The sequence below is a fragment of the Ammospiza nelsoni genome, chromosome 1, assembly GCF_027579445.1.
Source record: "Ammospiza nelsoni isolate bAmmNel1 chromosome 1, bAmmNel1.pri, whole genome shotgun sequence".
In the NCBI taxonomy this organism is placed as follows: domain Eukaryota; kingdom Metazoa; phylum Chordata; class Aves; order Passeriformes; family Passerellidae; genus Ammospiza; species Ammospiza nelsoni.
The window spans coordinates 25,660,873-25,680,272 of NC_080633.1; the positions used below are offsets into that span (position 1 = coordinate 25,660,873).

A 19,400-nucleotide genomic window follows, 5' to 3' on the forward strand; every position below is an offset into this window, starting at 1 on the left:
AATATTTTATTAAACATTCTGTGGCAGATATTACATGGATATGAGTTTTTGTGATGTACAAAATAAGTAGGTATACTTATAGTGTTTATTTACATGGACACTTTAAAGATGTCTTTCAAACCCAATAGAATATAAATTCAACTGACTTTAACGGGACTTTATTCATATTAAGTTGTAAAACAGGCAGAAGACAGAAAATGTATTATCTAATCTTGGATGATTACTTCAATATTCAGTTGTGACTAGGAATTAAATAAAATCTATTAAAAATATCAAAAACCAGAAAAGTATCCTTTGCCATTTCTGCCAACACAAATGACAATTTGCATTAATTTAAGTGATATTTTCCCTGACTGCAATATGTCATCTCTATATTTTTAAGAATAGTTGTCACCTACAGAGTATCTTTAGCTAAAGAATTTACTAGTCACAAGCTTCAATGCCCTGGTGCTTTCACAGTAAAGATTACTGGGAGAAAGAAACACAAATAGAGGAAATAAATTCCCTCTGCAAAAGTGCTGTTATGTACCTCCCCAAAGCAGCATCTGGATTTTGAGAAGTACAGTGTTTTAAAATACTTATTTATACAAGTAGTTCAGAATTTTAGACAAAGACAGAAAAAAATATTTGCTTTCTAGCTTTAAGGAACTACAGGGGTTCAATCCAGCCATCAGCTTAACAAGCTGTATGTGTCAAATCTTTTTATTGCTGGAATTAACATGCATTTTATTTCTAAGCTGCATATCATTACAGAATGGCTAATATCTGACCACCCAGTGAAGGCACAGGGAGTCTGGGAGGAAGCACTGATGGTAAATTGTTGCACTTATTATGATCCCAGACCTACTGTGCTTTAGTTCTTTGGTGAGGAAGGAAGAGAAAGGGAAGCAGAGGTGGGTATGGGCTACCCAGGATATACAGAACCACTGCTTGGGGGTGCAGCAATTGAGACAGAAAAGCTAAGGATCAGCTGGAGATCGATCTAGTAAGGGATGTGAAGGGGGAGTAAAAAAGGTTTCTGTAAGCACATCAGCAGCAAAAAAGCAACTAAATAAATTGTGAGGCTGGTGCACAATGGGGGCAGGAAACCTAGTGACAAAATACATGGAAAAAGCAGAGAATTACCTTTGTCTTGCTTTTTACGAGTAAAATCTGTCCCTAAGCCCCTCAGCTCCACAAGTTTACCATAAAAGTCTGCATTACGTGCAGACAGGGCACCTGGAGCACATGCACAACCCTGAGACCAGAACAGAAACCTCCATGGTGCTGGGACAGCTGGCTGATGACCTTGTGAGTTTGTTACTACCTTCAAAAGATCAAGTCAGACAAGGGGGTTCTGGTAACTAGAACAGATAAACATCAAACCTATCTTGAAGAGTAAGAAGGAAGTTCTGGGAAACTACAAGATGTCTGGGCACACCTCTGTTCCTGGGAGGTTTATAATGCAAATGTCCCTGGAAGACATTTCCAAGCATATGAAGAGCAAAGGAGATACTGGGAGCAACTAATTTGGATTTACCAAATCACAGCTGACCAACCAGTTTGCCAGACCTGTGGATCAGGGGACAGCAATGGATATTGTACACCTTGACTAAAAGCCTGGCTTTTGAAATGGTTTGTCATCATATCCCAAAGCTAAACCAGTGGAACATGAGCTGCAGTCTCATCAGATGATGCTGAACTGGGGAAATAGTGTGCTGTAGTGAGAGGCTGCTGTTCAGAGATAACTTCATAGGATGGATACAGGCCGGAAGCATCTTTGGAGAAAAAGACTGGAGGATGCTGTGCCCAAGTTGAGTGTGGGTCAGCAATGCCTCTTTGCAGGGAAGTCAGCCAGTGGCACCCTGGGCTACAGTAGCAAGAGCTCAAGGGAAGTGATTGTTGCCCTCCATTCAGCACTGCTGAGACCACATCTGGAGCCTTGTGTCCAGTTCTGGTCTCTCCCATACAAGAAAGATGTTTTCATGCAGGAGTGAGTCCAGTGTGGGGCCATCAAGCCAGTTGTGTAGTCCATGGCAGATAAAAGAGGAACTCAGTGCACTCAACTCTGAGAAAAGCAGGCCAGGGAGAGACCTTATTGCTCACTTAAAGGAGAGTGCAGGGAAAGAAAACTACTCTTGGAGGTGTACAGTGGAAGGACCAGAAGCTTGAACATGGCCAATTCAATTAGTCATAAGAAAGTAGGTGTGGGATTTTTTTCTTTCCTATGTTTGCTTTTAAACTGTAAAGGTGGTCAAATACCTGGTCAGGTTGCCCAGGTGACCTCCAGGACTGGCTCTCAACAAAAATTATTCTAACATCAAGTCTGCAAGTAGAGAAAGCAGAGAGCAGAGATCTCAGCATAGTACTCCTGTGAATTGTTTCTGTCAGTAGCACAGTAAAGTGGCACATTAACATGCCAATGAATGACCCAAAATAATATTACTCTCACTTATACAGAAGGGCACCAAAACTATGCAATCCAGCTTCTTCTCAGTGATCCTCAAAGGATATGCATTTGGACTAGAATGCAGGGATAATTATGATCATAATCAATACAAGATTCACTCAGCTGGATACAAAGAGGGTTTACATTTCCTTTGTTAATTTGTTGACATGAGACATAAGATTTATCTGTCTGTGCCTTGGTTTTCTCTGTTAATGCAAGACAGGAGTGCTGAAATTAACTATATCAGGGGGGTGTGGGCATTTTATTTTAAAATCCACAGGAAGTGCTTCATAGGTAGAAAATAATACAAAATATAAGAATTCAAATAACAAGCAGCACATCTTGTTAAGACATGCAGGAATTTGCCTCATGAAGCTAAGACAAACTCTTCACATCTTCTGGCTGCACTTATAATTAATACATTCTTCCTTGCTGACTACGATATGGGACTCTTACAGATTTTCACCTGAATTTCAGCATAAACAACTCATGGAAACTAAGCAGAATATGCCAGATGGATCTGTAGAAGTAAGAACAGCTTTCAGGCATGACTTTTCTCTGAACTAGGAAAGGAGAATTTTCACTGCAATCCTTGCCATGTGGTAAACAAAACTTAAAACCAAAAAAGACATTCATTTATTTAAAATTAAAATTCCTGAAATTAAAAGTCTAAAATTCTGCTTTCAACACTTGCAGAAGGAAGTCAATCAGGTAAAGTTTAAGTCATGGCTAAGATAGACAAGTGTTTAAACAGCTGGAATACTTACATGAAGGCTCATTGAGCCTACAAAGGAACTTCAAGATTCCCAAATAAAATTATTTTCTAGAATAACTATCTATTCTTGCTCTTCCATGGCAGTGTCTATGGAGTCATAACTAGGTCCACTAAAGTAGGTACATTAAGGGCTTGAGATACAAGCCTTGTGTCTTGAGACAGGAAAGACAAAGCTAAAGCAAAGACTTCAGATGCAAATGAAAGGGTTGTTAGAGTGAACAACATGAGAAGTACTGAGATAGTAATAAAATCCTTATTCCTATTTCATAGTTTAAAGCTAATTTGACTTGTTAAGAGTATGAACATTCCAAACATACCAAGATATTTCGGTTCTCATTAGCAGAAGATTCATTATTTTTGATGTCCACTTGGTCATTATACATACTAAATTAATTTTGAAGCACCACCAAAGAAGGCAGCACCTACCAAATCTAGTCTCATCTGAAATTCATTTAAAACCATTGATGTCTCTGGGTAACATTTGCTGGAGCTGATGACTGATGCAATGAGTTTTTAATATCTGCCTGCCCTCACAAACACTGCCAGCTCCAGCACAAGCATTCAGGAGAGGGCTGCTATTGCCTCCAACACTGCAGCTCCACAAGCACCTCAAGGCAGTTTAAAATTATTCTGAGACAGGCTGGGTCCCCATGGCACAGCCATTCCTCCCTTTGACTGGGTACAACCATCCTGAGGAGCTAAAGAGTGAGCTGCTCTGGGTTCAAAACAAACTAAGCCCTAAGGAGGAGGAGGCTTTAATGCCTTTCTTGTTCCAGATCATTATGTGGGTGCACAAATGCTCTGACAGGAAAGGGGGCAGATAGGATTGCCATTTTCTTTTGGTTGCAGTCCCAAATGTTTGGTAGAAAAGAGCACGAAGCTGCCCAATTACAGACCTATCTGTGACTAAGGGTGCCCTTGGACACAAGCCTTGTGACATGGTCTGTGCTCAGTGAGTGCCTGTCATTGACAGGATAAATTCTCTAGTTTTGTCAAATCACTCAAGTTTTTGTAGGCAATAAATCCTAACCACATGCAAAAGGACATGAACACAGGAAGTGGAGTGGAGGGGTTGAGAGAGACAGAAACAGAGAAAATAGCTGAGTAAAAACAAATCCAAACCCTTCTGTGGCTTTTTCGGTTTGTTTTTTTTTTTTGGTTTTTTTTGTTTTTTTTTTTTTTTTTTTTTTTTTTGTGGAGGTAAATGGACTCAATAAATGAAGCACTGACACTGTGTTTTGTGATTAAATAACTGTCTGTTTCAACGCAACATAGTGCTGTAAGTAGCTCCTCTTCATGTGTAGTCTTGACTGATGTCCACCAGGATTTACTCTAGAGGATAGAAATAATTCACAATACAATCCAAGACATTAATGCCATTAAAAATGGAAAAATGTAGCAAATTCTGCTCAACCACCAGGAGCAAGTATTCAGGGAGAAAAAAATTCAAAAATTGCTACTTTAGAAAACTAGTTCATCATTGCTTTCATTTTGTGTTTTCTTTTTGCTAGTCCAAGTAAAAGTCAGTAGCTGACCTCCATTCCTGCACAGCCTCAGGGAAGCAGACTCTTTACAAAATCCCTGTTTTCAGTTGTAAATGTTAATCTGATCAACACAGTAATGCTATTTACTAGGAGTTTACACAATAGCCTCAGCTTCAGTAAAACACCTAAAAAATTAGCAAGTCAATTTAAAGGGAAAAACAACTCCCCATTAAATCCTATTCAGACCTGCAACTTCTCTCCAGGCCAAAACATACAGACACGTTCTCATGGGCAGGCTCCCTCTTTGTAATGTTAACAGAACAATTTTAAAAGACTGGACGCTTAAAAAAGCAGAAGGAATTTAAATACTGAGGAGGAGGGGAATGGGGCTCATTTGGTGTCTTTTGAAGCATCTTCAATTTATGGCTGGAACTGCTGTAAATAAGAAACAGAGGAATACTGCCACCCTCACTGGAAATCCTGGGACAAATTGGAAGTATGCAAGCTTTCTTCCGAGTTGTAGGCTGCAGAGTATGAAGCAACACCACCTGGTGTTCTGCAGTATATGGTATCCATTACAATATTTGTTTCAATACTTGAGTGTAGTGGCTATCTCAATGTGCTTCAAGACCTTTCATATTCCCCCATACCTAATCTCCTCCATCTGAAAGTAGAAGACATCCTAAAAATATGTTAATCCCTTAAATTATTTCTAGCATATCTCCTATTAGATTCAATATTCAGAAGATGTTTTCACTCCTGTTGCAAACATTAAACCTAACGACTCCTACATATTTATGTATCTATGTGAAAACAGTAATACAGCAAGCAGAACTGTAGGGTCTGTAGCATATGTTCACAAAGGCAGCTTTTCATGGTATTATTTGGGAAAATAGTCTTCTAAAGAAGCAAGGGGAAGTTTGCTTTAGGAGTTTATTTTTATGCTGGGCTCCCACTGTCTGTATTTCTTCACTATTATTGTGCTGCAGTTAATTCCCATCACTAAATGAACGATGACATCTGGGAAAGTTGCTGAATCAACCACAGAAGAGCAAAAGCAAGTTCCAAAACTGTAAGCTCTATACCATGTAGCAGATGAAAATACACTTTTTTTTTACAGTAGACAGAATATCAGGAATCACAAACTAATATTCAATGAACCTTAAACCTGCTGAAGTGAGAAAAGAAATCTCAGTAAGATTTACAAAAACCATATGCTCAAAAAGATGAGACAGTTTCTTCCCTTAATCAAAAATGAAAAATGAAGATATAAGATCACATAATAATTTTTCTTTTAGAAAGTAAAATTGTGTCCACATATGAAAGTTTCTGAGAACAATGAAATTATATGTTGATTTGAAAATTTATAATAGGGTTATTTTTAACATTTTAAAAAAACATACCTTGTAGAGACCAAAGAAACCTAAGTCCCTTAATACACTGAGGGCACTAACTCGTGGACCAGTAGTAATTTCTCCAGCCACCTGCAATCGAATCTTGACAATTTCCAGTGGATTGGTAAAGATTACTTGAGAACCTCCAGCCTGAAATTAAAAGCAGAAATCAATATATTAACCTGCTACATTATTTGCAATGTGCATCCTGTTACATTCAAGATAAGACATTTTCAATCTTGCTGCACTCTCTTAAGCTATTAGCAGTCAAGAGTTTTAGTATTAGTGCATCTCACAAGGTAAGAAACCTACTCCCCCACGAGATGAGTCATCAGGAAAAACAGAGAGGAAGCAGGTCAGCCACTGCAGGACACTGCAGTACATCAGAGAGACACTAGCTCAATTCTTTTTGCAAGAACACATTCTCCAACACAAAGTTATGCAATATTGACAAACCAAGAACACTATAACACAAGTAATGAAGTAAAAGGAAAAATTAGTAACTAGTAAAGCAGCTGTGATGTGCAGTATATAGAAAGTGAAAACATACTGTTGAAGAGTAGAAACTGGCAGAAACGTTTTCTAATTTTGACATGAGTTCGTATAACAAAGAACGCATGGATTCCAATGAACAGAATTGCAAGCATATTGTGCTTTTTAAAAAAACCCTCTGAACTACCAGTTTCAGTGCCATTAAATGCTGTTTGATTCAAGAATCTGAACTCTACATCATTATTTAGGTACCAGGCATTAAAGAAAAGAAGGTTTAGAGACTGAAGGATTCTATTAATCAAGAACCACTAAATGTTTTCAATGTGTTAGTCTCCATTTGTTGGGAAGACACCACTCAATTGATTCTGAAAGTCTGCTTTAAAACACAATGGTGGCAAGCATTTTGGACTCCCTCTGGTTCTCATAAAGTTCATCTCATTCATCATATGTAACTTAGGGCATAACCTTTCAGCTACACTGACAGATCCCGAGCTAAAAATCTGCAACCAGAAAAAAAGGTAATGTGAAGGTTACCTAAGTGTACTAAAAAAATATTCATTCAAACTCCTTCTGGCTCAAATTCAACAAAATGTCATTCTAACTTCTGTTAAGTATGTAATTCTGTGGCATGACAGCTCTGCTCTTCTCTACGTTCTCAAATCACACGAATTATGGAAAGGGCAACCCTTGCCCTCCCTACAAGAAAACAACTACTTTGTTCTAGAAGGTAATGATTAAAATAAAATAACCATTTAAAAGCATTTGCATGTAGTGATGTCTAGTATGCAAACACCATGTGCATGTATTTTTAAAATTATCCCAGTGTTAAAAGAATTAATTGTAGAGATTAACTATCATTCAAAATAAAAACTATGCACAGTAATATGGTTCAAATAATGTGCTGAAGAAATGGCAAATCACATGAACAACTATTCTTGCCTACCACTTGGAGTGAGCATATACAATGTGGTTACAAATTAAAGTCTTTACATAACCCCCAAAATATCCCAAGTGTTTCCTATTTTGACCAGGAAAAGCATAGTCTTGTGTAACTCAACTGGTTTTGACTTTCAAATTGGCATAATTTAATTTAACTGCTTTTACCAAACCAGAATCCTGGTATATATAAAACTGCTATTCTTGTTGCCATCAAAAATTAGACTGATAAATTATTTAGCACATATGCTGCTTTAAGTTTTGCACTTAAACTGGAACGTGCTAAGCAAGCAAGCATTCAAAAAAAAAATATTTCTTTTACTTGTCTATTCATCTTGCTAAGTCTCAAATAAAATAGAATCCTGGAAAGGTTCTTTGATGAATTGCATATTCCTATATAATAAAAATTTTGGTGTAGATATTGCAATTATTAGGCATTCCCTCGTACCAACATATATATTTTCTTCTTAAAAATGATAAAATCTGAATTGCAGGTGATAATGTTCATATGCAAGTTTCTTATACAAGAGCCATTCTCTAAAACACATTACTTAAAAACTCATATCAATTGATCTACTAGCAGAATTAAACTGCATTCCCTCAGTATGATATTCCTGCAGTTCATTGTGCCATGACTCCATGAGAAATGTTCCTTTAATTTTCACTACAGGAAAACCATATTAGATTTTAAAAGATTACAACAAAATTAAGTATTAGTACAAAATTAGTATTATTATTACTATTAGTGAACCAAAACATGGAACAATTTAAAAATCTATAAAAATGTTTATAAGTGAATGCCATTATAAAGAAAGGAAGTGGAACAGTATCTCTGATTTTAAAGGAGAATAATGGCAAATTATTTCAATACAATCTAATTTCAACACAAACAGATGGGAAGTACTTCAGGTGCTAGGAAGTGCATATAAATGCCTACGTCTGCATGTCCAGCCTGGCTGTGCAGACACTTCCAGCATTAGACATTTGCTGCTCTGGCTAAATCACACAGGACTTCCTCTGCTTCAGCTTGCTATTAAAAACACAGATACTATTATTTACCTACTTCATGCAACCAAGCTCGCTACATTCAAAGTTTTAAAACAGAGACCTGCATGCACCACACAGCACTAAAAGGACCTTTGCTGCCTACACAGCAGGTTTGAAGAGAGACAGGGGTCATTTCCAGTGAGGTGTTTCCAGACTGTCCAGATACTATCCCAGAACTCCCTGAACAACCTGTGCCATGCTCTGAATTTGATCTAAGACATACTCCAAAAAGCAAACGGAGAATAACCGAGCGCGCCGAGGCAGACAATACCTGACAGAGGTCTCAGTAGGAGGGTTTCACCACCTGCCTGCCTTGTGATGCAGAGGAAGGCTGGTTTATCAGCCTGTGCAGAGGCAGTTCCAGTGGTAACAAGTACAGTGTCTCGGTGGGGAGCTTTGATCATTCTGTTATTTGAGCATCTGTGCTGGAAACTGCAGCTCCTTGCTCTCAAAATGGGGGGGAAGCAAACCGGAGATGGCTACTGTACTCTCTAATGAAATGATTTCTTGCTTATCTAGTTCTGGTAACTCCTATTGTGTTATTCATCATCACAGTAATGCAAGCGTCTCATAAATATTAATTTATTTCCTCCCAGTGCTTCTGTGAGGAAAGTACAATGAATCTGGTTTTACAAGAAGGGGTTTTGAGGCAGACAGTTTAATTGTATGACCAGTGTGTGCATTTCCTCCCTGCTCAAACATTCACAACTTGTAAGAGTCTCCAGATATCCTCATCTCCAAATCAGTAGCTTGAATCACAATAGTACAGCTTCTGTCTCCTTTCTCAATTTTTGCCTAGAGAATGCAATGAAAGAAATCTTATCAATCTGTTTTTTTCCAGTCTTTTCAAGGTACTGGTATGAACTGGTATGGAAAAAAAAAAAAAAAAACGGACAAAACATCCTCAGCACATTGTATCACCCTGTTCCTTCATTTTGTTTGGCCAAAAGTTGAAGAATACTTCCTTCTGGTTTTACAGCTTTTGCAGTCAAAAATGTATTTAATTATAAGATTTTAAATACACTCCCAAAGGGAAGAATTTGAAAAGTAATTATTTTTTCTTTGTCCTGAATAAACACCATTTAAGCTTGGGTTGCTCAAGCTTAATGATTTCTCCACTAAGTGTCAGAAAAATCAAATACATCAAATGTTTAATACAGATGGTTCCCAGTAACACAAAATTTTCTGTACTGAAGTTACAAACCTGGCTACCCTCAACTCTGAATTCTTTATCACATCTTCCAATCATTTTTTAAACAAATGATCTGACTGTATAAGTAAATCTATTACTTTTCAGTTATTATCATGTGATTAAAGTAAAAACTACAACTTTGAGATATTTATAGGCATAGATAACCAGAGGTACTGCATAGATAATTATCTCAAAGGGCCCATATTACTCTGAAAGAATTTAACATTTGACCTAATCACAAGCACTTATGGTCGTTTGACTTAGAGCAAGAAAATAAAAGGGAAATATCACTGTGATCCAATTCATACAAGCACAACTAGAAATGTGCATGCCTTTAAATGTGCTTTAACAAAGTCAGCTAGCTATGCAACCAAACACGTGTGAATTTTTAAAAAGATGCTGGGTTTTTCCCCATTTTTGCGGTTCTTCAACTCTGCAATTGGTATGATATCACCCAACACCTCTCGATGGCAGTATAGTCTTGCACAGTAATTCAGTACTGTCTATCATGTCTCCTGCTACTTTCCTACTTTACTAAACAGAAGGAAGAAGTAGAAATAGTTGAGGACTGGTTGGGTTTTTTTGTCCATGGAGAAATAAAGCCTACTCTGTAATTAAAAAAAAATTGGTTTAGTAACAAGCATTTAACAGTATTTCAGTTCAAGAAGTCAAAATGTTTTCTATTTCTTCGTGTTCAAATCACTCTGCAATAAACTTGCTGGAAAATAAACAGTTTTTCACCCCCTCATTACACTGAGAAGAAGAAATTCCTGTTCTTTTTAATATAACTGCTTCTTGTGTCCTTATGAGATTAAATAAGAAATGAGCACACCAGACACAACTCTCCTCAGGCTTTCACATCTCCATTTGAAAGCTTTGGTGTATGTTCTGAAGAGAATACAGTTTGCAATTAAAGAAGGAAATTCTGTGTTTTCCACTCCAGAAGAAAGTACTAGATTCTTTTCCTTTCAGTGCTACTGACCATCAAATGTTCCTGCTCCTCTAATTAACCTTATTATCTATTTCAAATTGTAGCCCCCCTTCCTGCTCTCAGTAACATCTTTTAGGGTCAGCCTAGATCTTTCTTCTGCATCCCTTCCAACTTATCACATATCCCCTTTTATGGTTTCATGGATAAAGAAAGGTGTTATTAGAGTGTTAATGTTTTTCAACAATATCACCCAGGAATAGCAATTATAGCAATTAATGGCAATCATAAAAATACATAAACAATATATTATACAATTACCAAAAAACAACCTCTGCAAAACAAATTGTCCACAATGTCTTGGTTACTTGTTTAATCTACAAAAGACAAGGAGGTGCAAATTCCAAGATTTTTAGTCGACTGTTTATCATATTCAGTGCTACTGTATATCATACTCTGGCCCAAGCCCTTACTCCTTTTAAGTTTCCAGATGCAGCTTGTTTTCCTGTGCATTTCATAGCATCCATTAATCCTAATTAAAGTCAACATTCCTAAAGTACAGACACTAAATAAAGATTGCTCATTGTCATAAAAAAATTAAATTTAAAATGTACCAATGATTTCAAGAATGGAAGAATTACCATCTTCAATGTATAATAAAGGGAAACTAAGGCACAGAACTGTTCAATGATTTACCTCAAAACCACATAGCAACTCTACAACAGAGCAAAGCTTAGAAGCCACATTTACTGCAGTGCTTCAAACTACCTCTAAAAGATTTGGTGTTTGTATGGCAGTGGGTCCCAAGAGCATTAGATGAATTATGCCAAACTGCTGCACAGGGGACTTCACTATGGACTCTCCTGTTACCAGAAAAGCTGCCAAGTAACAGACAGCAGTCCAAAATGACTGTTTTTCTTACAGTCTCAAAGGTGACCACCTTAATTTCTTACAGATCTCAAAGGTGACCACCTTGATTTCGTGGTACTCTATGTCAGGAGCAAAGCATACTGGATTCTCAAAAGCTTGGTTCTATGCTACCTTTTCATTCCATAAAGCCAGGCCTCAAAAATCTAGACAAGCCGTCTCATGCTATTTTGTGTTCTCTCATCTGTGAGAGAGAACACAGCATTCTGATAATGCTCTTTAGCAATGGGAGTTCATATAGTAAATACCTTTTCTTCAGATCACAAGATTTCCTGAGCCCTCAATCATCTGCTTTTCACTACCCTGATCAGCCTATCACAGAAACAGCTTTCATGCTGCTCAGGCAGAATTCTGTTTTTCTCTAGCTAATCTTTCTTGTCTTCTGAGGACAGCCTTCCCTTGGTCTGGCTAAGGTTTTACTTTGTGCAGCTCAAACAGGGAACACTGCTAGAATCACAGTCTTGTTAATGTCCAAATGTACATAAAATGTAAAGCAAGCTCTGCCAAATCCTCACATAAAAGTGCTCATAAATAGAATTGCAATTAGTCTGAACACAAGTACATTCCTGCTACTGTATTGGATTTCCAAGACTCAGATACAAGTTGTGAGGAGTGTCCTGCAATAGAATATTAATGACCTGGCTAAACAGAAACAAACAGGAGTATGGCTTGTTTATAAGCACAGACCAAGTCGGCAATGGGAAAAACAATTAAAATTGTGGATTTTTTCCACGTTATAGGTAATTCACTTCTCAGAAGCCTAGCCAAAAAATCCAAGTGGAGCCTACTTGATTGGCATTATAAAAGCAATTAACTTACAGACCTGTCAAATCTGTTAATGTTTGGCTCTGTCTGCTCTACTTGTCTATTTTGACTAGCTGTAGAATCATTTAATGATTTACAGACCTTTCAAGTCCTAAGGCATGGTAGCTGTATTAAAACTGTGTCCCATTATTTCTTGGTCACATCATAAATTACTGTGACATCATAAATATCTTCCTTTTTCTCACAGAAAGCTAGATTTTAATTCCTGATTTGAGTTTGAGCCTTTCTTTTTGGATTTGGGGTTTTTTTGAACCTTCACTGGTAAACACCATAATATTTTACTGCCAGTAAAAGAAGAAGTAAAAGGAGAAAGGGACATGTAATAAAATATAATTGTCAAAACAAATCCATGTGTTAAACTGCAGTGTGCATTCATGTAAAACTTTGCAGTCATTATTTCTAATATAACATGAGAAAAAAAATAAGTTTCATGTTGAATTAATATTAAGTAAGTTTGTTGGGAAAAAATGGACTTTTAAGCATTCAGAATTGTTTGGTTCTGGAATCAGAAAACTATCAACCTACACCTAGGCATCCCTCCTTTTTTTACAGTTTGAAAAAAACTTTGAAAACTTTTCTGTCTGTCTTTTTCACGCAGAAAGGAAATGAAAAGAAAGGAGGGAAACAAATCTCTTATTTCTTATGGAAAAATACTTTTTGTGAAAAAAAGTTTAAATTAGATTAACAAATGCAAAAGGAAAATTCAAAACTAAATGAAATCAAGTTCTGCAAAATTCATTATTGATTTAAGGAAAGACCAGTTTAAGTAGGTATGACTGGATGAAAATTTCAGCAAACTGTTCTTTTAAGAACATTCAAACCTGCAAGGAAATATGGGGTGAGGCCAAAGAGAAGGAACTTTACACCAGTAACTTTCCCAGCCTTTGGTACAACTCCTTGGAAAGGGCTATCATGTTACTGTGCGTTGCCTTCCCAAACCTCAGCATAAGGCTTAAGTCTAAAATTAGATGAAAATTTATCAGAGTCAATTAAAACAGAGCAGTGTTGAAATAGAGTGAGTTTGGAAATGTGAAATAAAATTTAAGTCCAGATCTAGCTGGGGGTTTTTTACCAAAAATTTATGATTAGTTTAAATGATTTTCAGCATGCTGAAAATAACTACAATTAGAGTGGTTCAGAGAACTGTACTACACTTTAAAAATACTTAATTAATTATAGTATATTCAGCTATATTATATTAATTATCTTAAACAGAATTTAAATCTAAATAATTTATTGAACAACATCAATTTTATGCACGAAAAACAGCTTTAAATTTAATCAAGGGAAAAAAGTATGTATTAGGAGATTCTGAAGTTTACCTTAAAGCAGATATGAAAGTTGGATATACACAAGCAGGTAGGACTCTCCTTGAAAGTAATGGGTCCCCAGCCACAGGGAGAACAGACCTCTGAGAACAAATCTGCTAAGCATTCAAGAGACATATGCCTTTTGCTGCCAAAGGTCATAAGAGAAATCATCAAGATGACCATCTTCATTTATATATCTCAATAAACTAGACCAAAGCTTTTATGTGTGACAGCAATTGTTTGCTTCTTTTTTGTTTTTTTTCCCAGATATAGATGCAGGTATTTTTTTCCCCTGGCATATACACTGTGCAGTTTAACTTTACCTATAGCTCAGCTTCTCTTGCCAAATATAGTTGAATGTTAACATATTTAGGTTGCATAATAACGAAATCAAGAATGGCACCTTCAATCTCCTTTAGTCCACAACTTCCAAATGTCGGAATTTTTGAAAGTAAGAGATCTAAATGTGGGAATTGCAATTTATACATCCTCTGTCTCCACTGCAATGCCACGAAGAAAATGTAGCTCAGATGTGGACTTATCTTTATCACTCTCTGAAACATAAAATAAATGTTTTAAGTAGCTTAATAAAACTACTTGCACTGAATCTGTTATTTGGCACAATTCACATGGAATTTCACATCACATTCCTGTATAAAAATTAATTCTGGGCAGGATTTTGCACTCAATGTTAACCATATCTAATTTTTATGTTCCACAGCACAGCTGAGGCTGCCCAAGCAGGTCTGATGCATTTTAACTTTATTATGATTCCTATAAAGTCTCTCGAAATATGCCTAAAATTGCCTCGACAATTTAAGCAAAAGCAGATCTGTATGGGATCTGTAATTGTACTGTGCTACATGATTTAAGCTGGCTAATAGTGAGCACACACTGAGCAGCTGGGAAGGAAAAGACTGTGTGTTCAGAAGGAGAGGGGAGAGCAGAAGGAAAGGTTAATAAAGCAAAATGTAGTTCTCTTTTCTTGCTGAAAATTACGCCCCTATTTACCGAGATCATTGTGTTAATATATGCAGACAAGGCAACATATATCATATAGCGATTCCTTTAGTCATGCTGTAATCCTTCTTGTGTTTTTCTTAGTATTCTTTTATGCTTTATATCCCTCTTTATTTTGCATATTTGTATCTCCTTCCCAGTTACACAAATGTAAATTTTTCATTAAATGTTGAACTGCTTTATTTAAGGTACTAAGCAAAATGACTATCTCACCTAAAAAGTTAGAATTAAAGGTAATGTCTCAAAACTCTAAATACAGTATTTATGACACTTTTACAAAGAGAGTCTTCCATGTGTTAATATAACTCAAAAAAAGAAGAATAATATATAATGCTATATAAAAAAAATCAGATTACTTTCAACAGATGTCTGTAAGTGAATGAAGATTTAAAAAAGCAAGCAGCTAAACTTGATATGACTTAAAATTAATTTTGTATTTAAAATATAAAAATATAAAATTATTTTTATTTAAAATATAAAATCAAGTAAAAGACCAAGAAATAAAGCTTCCAGAAATTTCAATATTATTGCCACTATAAAAAAATATTTATAGTATAGTACTTACAGCTTACACATCCTTTTATTAAGGAGTTCCGAAGGTAAGTTATAGCATTAGCAGAAATCAAACCCAGCATATATGTGTCCATTTTAATTCAATAAGGTTAAGCCAGCTTTGTAGTTTAGGTGCTCAGCAGATCTTAGCTCTACAGCATCATTACACCCTGCCTTGAAACTGAAGATTTTTACTAGCCTCATAATGATAAGGGTTATGTAGGATTTGCATGAGTGATGAGAGTCCAAAATGCACAGCAGAGATCAGAGTTCATGGTGGGTGTCAGGCATTGTGCAAATCTGAAAGCTACATGCATTTTTATGGGTAACAAATACTATAGTCATTAGGAAAATTTCTTACAAACAAAGGAGATGGAAATCTTGTGTTAGTAATTTACATAATAGCCTTCCTTAAGTATAAAGGTTATACTTTTAATTGTATTCTTGGGGGTCTCAAAAAAAAAAATCTCAACCAACCTATCGCTTTCATCTTCACGTAATAAAAAGCTATGAAACAGGCTGTTAACTGAATTAAGTGTCACAAGGTCATGAAATAAAAGATCTATTTTCTTCTTTTCTTCTTTCTTTTTTTTTTAGGAGAGAAAACAGTTTACAAAACAGAAAAAGACTTGTTCAATGAAACAATCAGCTTTAGTTACAAGTGCAAAAGTCAGCCATGTGTACTAATTCACAGTAATTATGATGCAAAGTGAACTCCTTGGAGACTTAAAAGTCAATGCCTGGCAATGGTTGGGCAAACAGCAGAGTGGAGCTACTCAGGTGATACTGACCCCTTCAAAGCCCTTTGTGTTACTGAACAATCCAACCTATCCAAGGATCTGCTTGTCCTCCCTTTCCTAGGTATTATTACTATACCATATACACAGGGCTGCTATTTAAAACATTACAAACTAGCATGCATCCTAGCACTCAGCTCTTGCATAAGCAATGAATACACTCCAAGGAAACAGAAGCACTGAAGAAGAAAAATTTAAATCTGTGTTTGTAACACAATCCCAGCTGAGAACTAGACATAGAACGTGGAAAGGTGATAGGGCAGGAGTCTTAGAAAATTAATCTTAGTTGTCTTCCCCTTTTTAGACTTTAACACATCATGCCCTCCTGTCTTCTTGCCTCCCACATAAGCAATTACTAATTGTGAAATGAGGTAAAAATCCAAGAGTGACAATTTTCGAGCATTCAGCACTGTCCGTGCTGCTTCCACAATGAAATCACAGGTTTCACGATGGCTTAAACGGGGACTAAAAGTTGGACCAATACAATGCTGAAAGCTAGAGGAAAAAGCATGTTTTTGGCATCTCATATCTGACACATATATTTACACTATGACAGAAAAATTCACCCCAAAAAACCTAGGAACTGCTGATAATGAGAGGCTCTGTTACTAGTCTGAATTGGGTTTAAAATTACAAAAGAGCCAAAAGACCACCTGCAGAAGAGACAAGTTGCAACCTATCTACCTGGCACCAAACTATGCCCTTAAGTGGAGCACTGCAGTTAAAAGAAAACTCAGGGCATTCTGCCACTGCATGTCTACTGCTACAACTTCATGCAGCATCTCACTGTTAATATAAATTTAGGACAAGCCAACATTTACAGCACATTTAAAATACATCTCAAATCACCTATCTCTTAAAGCAGGTCCTTAGTTTACAATGAACTGCTGGCAAAAAGCTTGCTGCAGCATTCTCATCAATGACAGGTCTCTGTAAAGAGTGCTTTTTGTACTGCATTAAAAAATTCACAGCAGTCTGTAAAATAAAAACTCTAGATCAAATGACATTCTAAATGAAAATTTTGCAGAATTCTCTATGGCTGCTATGTTCATGAGATTTTTTATTAGTGTAAGGGGCAAATACTTTTTACTCTGCAAGCACTTTATTGGATTTTTCCTTCATTTACAGCATGCTTTTTATTTAGAGCTTTAGAGACCCACATTCTTCTCTCCCTCCCCTTCTTTTTTTCTTCCCTGAATGCTCCTAAAGTTACAGAACAAGGGGATCCTACCTGGCAGTCTACAACAGGTCAGTGATCAAACAGAAGGAGCAGTGAGACAGCAGCCAAATCCTGCCTCATCTCCTGAGAATTACAGAAAGCCAGGGCTTCTCAGCCTGCAATGCAAGCGAGCCCCTGCACCCTGAGGCTCAGATAATCGTAGTTCACTTTCTGCAAGCACACACAGCACAAATCTCTGCACCTACTGAGGTTAAGATGCAAGCATTTTTATTTAAGTTGCTGCTCACTGTAGTTTTCGACACAGGTAGAAGCTGCTTGAAAATGTGACCTCATCTGTCTTATGACAGCAGAAACAAAGATAGATTAAAAATACACCAACATTGCTCTGCCCCAGTGATCAAAGCTGTTTTAAATAAACAGCGCTCTTTATCTGCAAAATGCACTGGTCTTTGAACAACTATTCATTTTACCTAAAGTATTTACATTTGCTTGAACAAATCAATACAGCAGATACAGTAAGCTGTAATATGAACAGACAGAACTAGACCAAGTAGTGAAGTATTATCATTTACCCAGTAATGCGCCAGTTGTTCATTAAGATACTACTTTGTGCAAGGAAAACACTCTTAAAATCTTAGTGGGTTTTAAATACAGCCTACATTCAGGAATGCATTATGCTCTGAGTTAACATTACACAGCCTACGTCTGCTACGAACTCAAAGAAGCATGAGCAGTCTTTGCCATTTCAAAAAGCCAGTATCACTGCAAAAAGTGAAAATTAGTGGGTGCAATAACACATCAGGAAAGAAGTGACGTGGTAGAGTGGGTGCCACAAAGTAGTAACTAATTATTAACTTCTGGAAAGGTTAGCATGAATCCTCTTTAGGCCATAAGCAACAGCCAACATGAATAAAGACACATTCTTGATTAAGGAAACAAACTCCAAGCTGTGAGAATTAGAGAGCGCAGTTAAAAGGCACGATGCACAGGAACATTTACCCTTTCATCAAGAACGGCTGGCCTATCTAGGAAAGAACTGAGATGCTCTAGCAGAGTCTGCTCTTGAACCGGATCTGTGGTTAAACAGAAGCCTTAGTCCACACAATTAATCTTATGAACTGCACTCCCATGAATGTCATATGAAGGAAATTAAAGATACTTACACAGCCACCAGCAAGAATTTCTGCAGCCAGTGGGACAGATCCATCTTTAGCCCTGAACTTATCTCTCACAAAATCATTAACCTTAAAAGACAAACATTTATGAAAGCTGATAAATTAAAAGGTCAGAGAAAACACTCATCAGCTGCAAATTCTGTGCAAATGAAAATGCAAATATACCCACTAAGCTAGCAAACTACAAGATATCAAAGAAATCAAAGTCTTAGATTTTACATTAAATATTCTAAAGCTATGTTCTTCCGTCTAACATGAATTTGCAGTATAATTCAAATACTTATTATTCAAAGAACAAATCATTGCTAATAATGTAATTTTTAAAATCAGAAAATTATAAAATACATTAATATTTTAGAGGTGTCAAATTAATAGAAAATTAAAATTAACAAATTAAAATGTCAAATTAATATCAGAATGTTCAATACTAAGCTGTAACACAATGGCAATTCAATTAGTAGTATTACATGCCTTTTTTTAAATGCATACTACTAGCTTTGATGAATACTGTCTTATCAGTGAATAAACAATATATTATGATTGGATTATAATTAGAAATTCTTAAGTGCCTTACAAACACTTAAGAAATAACAAAATTACAGAAGTAAAACATTTAGAAAAAAAAAATCACACAAACAAGTTCCTTTCTTACCAACAGTTCACTACATGCTCATATTATTTATCTCCTATTGCACTGGAATCATCCATACAGTAACCACATGGAGACACAAAAACAAAAGCTCTCCAATAAATAACTATTCTGATTTGCTAAGAAGTGAAACCAAAGGCCTATGCTACTTGCAAACAAGCAGATGAGCTGAACAAGTTGAATGAGCTTGTTCTATTTTGGAGTGAGTCCAAAAATAAGTTTTCAGTAAGATTCTTAAAATTTACATGTACACTTCTGGATGAGACTTGTATACCACCTCTACTTTTCA

General features: G+C 36.4%; 1 protein-coding gene across 4 annotated transcripts in view; it reads right to left on the bottom strand.

The window, feature by feature from the left end:
* Positions 1 to 19,400, bottom strand: part of SLC25A13 (solute carrier family 25 member 13) — a 98,905-nt gene that overhangs the window by 10,426 nt on the left and 69,079 nt on the right. For all 4 annotated transcript variants that reach the window (XM_059481044.1, XM_059481051.1, XM_059481059.1 and 1 more), the window contains exons 13-14: positions 18,451 to 18,531; positions 6,091 to 6,231 (exon numbers count right to left, since the gene is read on the bottom strand). In XM_059481044.1, coding sequence (XP_059337027.1) covers positions 6,091 to 6,231; positions 18,451 to 18,531 — 222 coding nt within the window. The remainder of the gene's footprint in view (positions 1 to 6,090; positions 6,232 to 18,450; positions 18,532 to 19,400) is intronic.